Source organism: Lupinus angustifolius, chromosome LG16 (assembly GCF_001865875.1).
Source record: "Lupinus angustifolius cultivar Tanjil chromosome LG16, LupAngTanjil_v1.0, whole genome shotgun sequence".
In the NCBI taxonomy this organism is placed as follows: domain Eukaryota; kingdom Viridiplantae; phylum Streptophyta; class Magnoliopsida; order Fabales; family Fabaceae; genus Lupinus; species Lupinus angustifolius.
The window spans coordinates 8697207-8704212 of record NC_032024.1 but is presented as its reverse complement, the minus strand read 5'-3'; the positions used below and the strand labels follow the sequence as shown (position 1 = coordinate 8704212).

Below are 7006 nucleotides of genomic sequence, written 5' to 3'. Positions count from 1 at the left end.
ATTTACATTATTATTATTATTATTATTACACATTATTATTACAATCTGAATACATAACGTGTTCAAAATATTAAATGTTTATTATTATTATAATATGAATACATAAAGTGTTCAAAATATTGAATGCTTCAAATAATAAACTTCTCAAAAGTTAATGTGGTTAAATTAACAATTGCTACCTAAAAAAGTTAACGTGCATAATAATTGTATAGGAAAAAATTAACGTTTTCAAAATATTAAATTCTAATAATGATAATGATAATTGCTAGCTTTTAAAATATTAACTTTTAATTTCTGCAATCTCCTTTTATTTTTATACCTATTCATCTCTCCCTCTCTTAGTTACTGTTAGAGAAAAACAATATTGTATTATCCTATGTTGTTCACAATTTGCTTTCCTATAAAGAAGATTTCCAAGAAACAATATGTCAATATTAATTAAATTAAATTGAGAGATGTTAATCTATTTTCCTCCATAGCCAACGGTAAGAGAATAATTCGATTTCAACTTTAATGCCTAATTTTAAGGTGACCCGCAAAATTAAAAATCTAACCAACCAAAAGCATGTTACCAATGAGGATATTATTAACATTAATAGCAATGACTATAATTATCATAATAATTCTATTATCATACCATCCACTAATGACACCATTATTGAAGGAAATGATCACTCTTCTTTATCAAGGCTATTTCAAGTAACAAATTTCATTAAGACTATTTCATATTTTGAAATTACTAAAGAAGATATTATTAGCATTAATAGATTCGGAAGATTAAAAACCATAACTTTTTTGAATATATATTAGTATAACATATGAGAATATAATGAATGAGAATTTTCAAAATATTTAATTACTATCATTATATTATTTAATTAAAAGATAACAATGGTAGATATATTCATGGAAAATATATGTATTTTAATTAGGCTTGATTGAATTTATCACAAAAAAATATCCGTCAAATCCTAACTTAATGTGTTTTTAATTTATGAGTTATTTTCATACAGTGATTATTAGCTAAAACATAATCAAATAAATAAGATTTAATTATATAATATTTGAATGCTAAAAATATATTCAAATATTTATGCACAATGAATATTAATCTAAAATAAAACATAAGCATTAAGAGATATGTTAAAAAATCCTTATGACTTTATATGATACTCATAAACGTAATCACAAAAAATATGATGCAAAAATAATTCCTTATATTTATAGTTTTATATTGAGAATATAGAAGTAGGATATTATCCAATACAATTTGAATTTTATTTACTGAGTTATTTTAGAATCAAATATTTTCTATAATCGCACTTTAAACATATACAAACGTTATAATTTTTAATATTTTACCTATACACTCAAAAATCAATGTTAATATTGCAACTATATGAATGGAAAAAATATAATGGTTCAATACATAATTTATTAATATAATAAAATATAATACATTATATTTGCATTATGCATAAACAAAAGAAGCGACTCGTACAAATGCACAAGTACATTGCTAGTTGTTTTATAAATAAAAGCAATATGTATTAATGATGGATGAAACTTTTATTAAATTATTATTTCTTAATTAAAAAGAAGAAGACCGAATACCTGCTATTAGTGGGGTCCTATCTGTCGAGCCTTTATTCATCTCTGCAACAAAAGTCAAACCCAAACTCAAACAATTAATCAACAATTCCAACTAATTAATTCAACTGAACCACAAGGAACATAGTCGTGCACAACTCACCTTCAGCACAAACCCCTTGAACCGGGTCCCACACAAACCCCCTATTACAAAAACACCTCTTGATCCCATTCACCGACATTGTGTCTACACCACAACTTGACTTTGCGGTATCACAATCCCCCTGTGACCCACAAACCGTTTCCTTGGGCAGCAGCCACTGAATCTCCAACCCCGGTTCAGGCCACCGGTTCACCTGCAAAGCCGGGTCCAAGTTCACAAAGCTAGAATAAGCACTACACCCAGAATCTCTAACCCTGATCATGTACGAGTTACTAGACCCACCAGCCCTATACGCGCAACATAACTCTCCACCACATGCTGACGCAGAAACAGTGCCGTTTATATAAGAGTGGCAGAGACTAGTGGAAGAACAGTTAAGTGGTGACATGAGAAGCGATTGCGTGCAGTTCAAGTAAACTATGGTATTGGAGCTTGTGATATTGAAAGGAAGACTGTTGTTTAGTTGAATCCCTTGGTGGATTTTATCAGTGGAGACACATGTGTTGGAGATTAACGAAGCGGGTTGAATTATGAAGCGTTGGGTGTTAGGGTTTATGGATTGGATTGGGTAGGAGTAGTTGAGTGTGTCGAAGAAGAGGGTTGAAGAAGAGCAACGGATTTTGTAGGAAGGGTCGTTGCATGATGAGGATGTGCTTAGTGGGAATGGGACGGTGGTGTTGCCGCAGGGTGGGCAGGGTTCGGCGGAGAGTGCGAAACCGGCGAATGTTAGGAGGAATGCCGTGGAGAAGAGGAGGAGCTCCATTGGTGGTGGTGGTCCGGTGGAGAAGAGAAAGGGCAAAGTGGTGGACTTATCTGTAGTAGGAATGTATGGTTGCAACTTGAAAGAAACTCTTATATTACACACACACATATATATATATATATATGGATCGTCAAGCAGGAAGAATATTTTTATAGGAAAATAATATTATTTTTTTATAAATTATCATATTTATAAGAAAATAATATATTTTATTGATTTATAAATAATATTTTATTGATTTATAAATAATAAATATTACTTTCTTATTGGAAATGTGAATTTAGTATAGGATATATTATTACTGACATGAGATATCTCATTAAATATTATATAAGATGGAACATAGTAGTTAAAGAAGATATGTATTATTAAAATTAGGTGTGGCTATTGTATAGTATCCAAATCTGTTATATATCATATATGTGATATTTAATTTATTACTTTAGAGAAGTGGGTGATGATACCTTTTAATCTTTTATATGGGGGAATTATAAATTTAGAGTTAATTATACTCACATCCCCTGAGTTTTAGTTAAATTATATAAATTATTCCTCATTTTTCTACATCTACACAAACCTCCCCTAGTTTTTATATTTTCATTACACTGACCACACCTGTATGAGAAATAAGTGTAATCTTTTAAACAAAAAATGTGATAAATGTAATTAAGTTAAACAAAATATGGTATATTGTGAGGAAAAATCTAAATAATATACAAATTAATGTATCTTTATTATTTTTTGTTACAAAATGCATCAACAATTCTAAAAAGATATTGTTTAAATCGCTCTTATACTATATCGTAACGAACCAAAAATAATAATGAGGTATCGACTCATATATTATTTGGACTTGTATCCACAATATATCATGTCTTGTTTAACTTAATTGCATTTATTACTTTTTTTGTTCACAAAATTACACTTATTTTGGGTTGTCAGTATAACGAAAATATAAAAATGATGGGGGTTTGCGTAGGTGTAAAAAAATAAGAAGTAATTTGTATAATTTCATTAAAACTCAAGAATGTCAGTGTAATTTACTCATAAATTTATTATTCGGAAAATTAATGAATCTAATTTTTAATTAGACTTTATGTGAAGTTAACTCTAGTATCAATAATATATATTTATGTCTTATTCGGGTTTGTATAAAAACTTTATCATCAGGAGAGGTATATGATTGATTGTGATGGTCAATTTTTACACACTTTTATGGTATTATTTAATTAAAGAATAGTATAAATTATTTTAGTTTAGTAAGAGTTAAGAGTATAATTTACAATAAGTTATTGGAGTGTTATAAAAACTAGTTTGTACCAGCAGAAATCTGTCAATTGGTATTATTACTAATATGGTACAACAATTATATTGGTCTTCATGTAATTATATTAGTTAAAACTAGCTAAAATCCTTTGAACTAGTTATATTCTCAGTTTCACTTGAACCATATTGATTATACCGGACGATTTTCATTTAAAATTAATTTTATAATAAAAATAAAAATTATTGATTTTTAATTGATTTTTTAATATTAATATTAATATATTATATATGTATATCTAGTTTCATGAGTATACAATTTAATTAGCGAATCACCGGATAAATCGCTATAATGATCCCTTGGAATGATATTTATGAAAATAGTCCAATTTTCGGAAAGTCTATGTATTAGGTGAAACTTCGTTTGACTAGCCACTGGTATTTAAAAATCTCTGTGTTCCTTCAAAATGAAGAAAGGTGGTAAAGTAAGAAATAGGCATGGCGGCTTTAAAAGGAAAAATTGAAAGGACTATCAATGTGTATTATTTAATTTTATATGAATACTTTTATATGATAAAAGGTTTATATGAATACTTTTATATGGGAGAATTATAAATTTATTATTCGGAGAATTAACGAATCTAATTTTCAATTAGACTTTATGTGAAGTTAACTCTAGTATCAATAATATATATTTATGTCTTATTCGGGTTTGTATAAAAACTTTTATCATTAGGAGAAGTATATGATTGATTGTGATGGTCAATTTTTACACACTTTTATGGTATTATTTAATTAAAGAATAGTATAAATTGTTTTCGTTCTTAAATAGTAATAGTTAAGACTATAATTTACAATAAGTTATTGGAATGTTATAAAAACTAGTTTGTACGGCCGGATTTCATTAAATCTGTCAATCGATATTGTTACTAGTATGGTACAATAATTATATTGGTCTTTATGTAATTATATTAGTTAAAACTGGCTAAAACTGTTTGAACTAGTTATACTGTCAGTTTCACTTGAACCATATTGGTTATACCGGGCGATTTTCATTTAAAATTAATTTTATAATAAAAATAAAAATTATTGATTTTTAATTAATTTTTTAATATTAATATTAATATATGATATATGTATATTTAGTTTCATGAGTATGTGATTTAATTAGCGAATCACCGGTTAAATCGCTATGATAATCCCTTCGAATGATATTTATGAAAATAGTCCAATATTAGGAAAGTCTATGTATTAGGTGAAACTTCGTTTGACTAGCCACTGGTATTTAAAAATCTGTGTTCGTTCAAAGGAAGAAAGGTGGTAGAGTAAGAAGTAGAAAATGAAAAGATTTGGTTGATTTATTTAAGGAAGAAAATATGGAATTTCATTCAAGATTTATGTGTACTGGTGTGTATAGGCACTTCATACCTGCCAGCGAATATTGTGTCATACAATATATTCAATTTTTATATATTTCATTTTTTTTGAATTAAAATGTATTTGTTGTATTCGGTGTACTTTATATTATATTTTTGTGTGTTTATGATAATGTTTAATTTAAGATGAGATATGTGGTTAATTAATGTATTGGTGGTAGTTGTTTATGATTATATAGTTTTTTTGTAAAAATTAAATAATGTTAAGAGCAATATAAAAATGAAAATTACACTATGAAAGAAGTCATTGAAGATTTATGTGTATATACAACAAATATTGTTGGAAGTGTAGATACAACAAAACGTGTTTTTGCAGATAGAAGAATGGAAGATAGAAGAAGGTTGGCATCACATTTGACCACGCGCCGCCATTCATCTAGAATGACACTAATTGGTCCGGCACAACCACTCAAGCCATTCCTAAATTTCAAACTTTTTTAAATCCACCCATTATAATACAATTTTGAATGTAATATCTATATATTATTAGTGGTATAAAAATTTACATAATCAAAATATAATTTTTTATTATTTGCATAATTTTTTTAATATTTAATAATAATTAAATATGAACAGTACAATTTTTAATGTTCATCCAAAATACGATATATAATAGCTGAAAAACTCTAACTATCATAAGATTATTTTTGTAGTGAAAACCCAACTAGATTAACAGAGATAATAAAATTCAATTTTGTAGTGGAAAACCCAATTAGACTAAAAGTTAGATTAGTGAGGCACTAAGTTATAAGGAGGTCATAGTTACTTGCTGATTAAGAGAAAAATATGTATGAGTTACTATCTATTATATAATTTATTATTCATTTTCAATCATCATTGATTCTTAAATAAAAGTAATATAAAACAATAGTAGATAATACACTGATTGGATATAAATATTTATATTATCAGTGCATAGATATTACATTAAGTTATAAAAAAAAAGTAGTATTCTAATCTTATAATCATTTTTAGTGTGAGTGAAGTTTTTTAAGAATTAAAAGTTTTGAAGGTCTCCATCATAAAGTCCAACTTATTACCACCTCATTAAAACTTTGAGCTTATCTTTGAAGTCAACGAGTGATAATGTGTCCCAATCTTCAATTAGTCATTGATTTGAAATGTCTACGCAACCAACAAAGTTATTTTATTATAGTTGATAAATAGATATGTTTTTAGTATAATCAAATGTTTAATATTTATCGTGTGTATAGAAAAGATTTTGTTGACAGATATCAAATTCATTTTTGTACAATGTCTCATCTCATAATTAGCATTTCAACTATATGCTAAGATGAAATTATTATATGATCCTAAAAGTATGGTCTTAGAAAATACAAACCATTAATAAATAATAATGTATCATGTGATCACATACCTATTTTGTTTATTTTACAATCTTAAAGCTTTTATATGTTTCTAACAAAACATGTGGTGGAGTAATGGACAAACAAAAAGGAGAAGGAATTTAATTAACAAATAGAAAACGTATTCATTAAATTGTTTAGAAAACAGAATCTAATCACGATAAGATACTCAAATAAAATCGGAGTGAAATTCTATTAAAATGCTTAAAATAATTCCCCATTTGTTAAGGAAACCTTATTAAACTAGCCACAAAAAATTCTTTATACACTAAATTAAATCATTAATTATTTATTCTTTTCGGACTTGCGGACAAGTTCATAAAGGAACTTAATCCTTCATTTCACCCCTTTTCTAAACATCATTTTTATACCAAAATTATTTACCAAACATCTGTAAATTATAATTTCCAAAACAAAAATATAT

The 7006-nt window shown here is 26.9% G+C and overlaps 1 protein-coding gene across 1 annotated transcript in view; it reads right to left on the bottom strand.

The window, feature by feature from the left end:
• Positions 1–2608, bottom strand: part of LOC109328901 (wall-associated receptor kinase-like 20) — a 6281-nt gene extending 3673 nt beyond the window's left edge. Inside the window, exons 1-2 of the mRNA XM_019562542.1 lie at positions 1754–2608; positions 1615–1656 (exon numbers count right to left, since the gene is read on the bottom strand). Coding sequence (XP_019418087.1) covers positions 1615–1656; positions 1754–2516 — 805 coding nt within the window. The 5' untranslated portion in view covers positions 2517–2608. The remainder of the gene's footprint in view (positions 1–1614; positions 1657–1753) is intronic.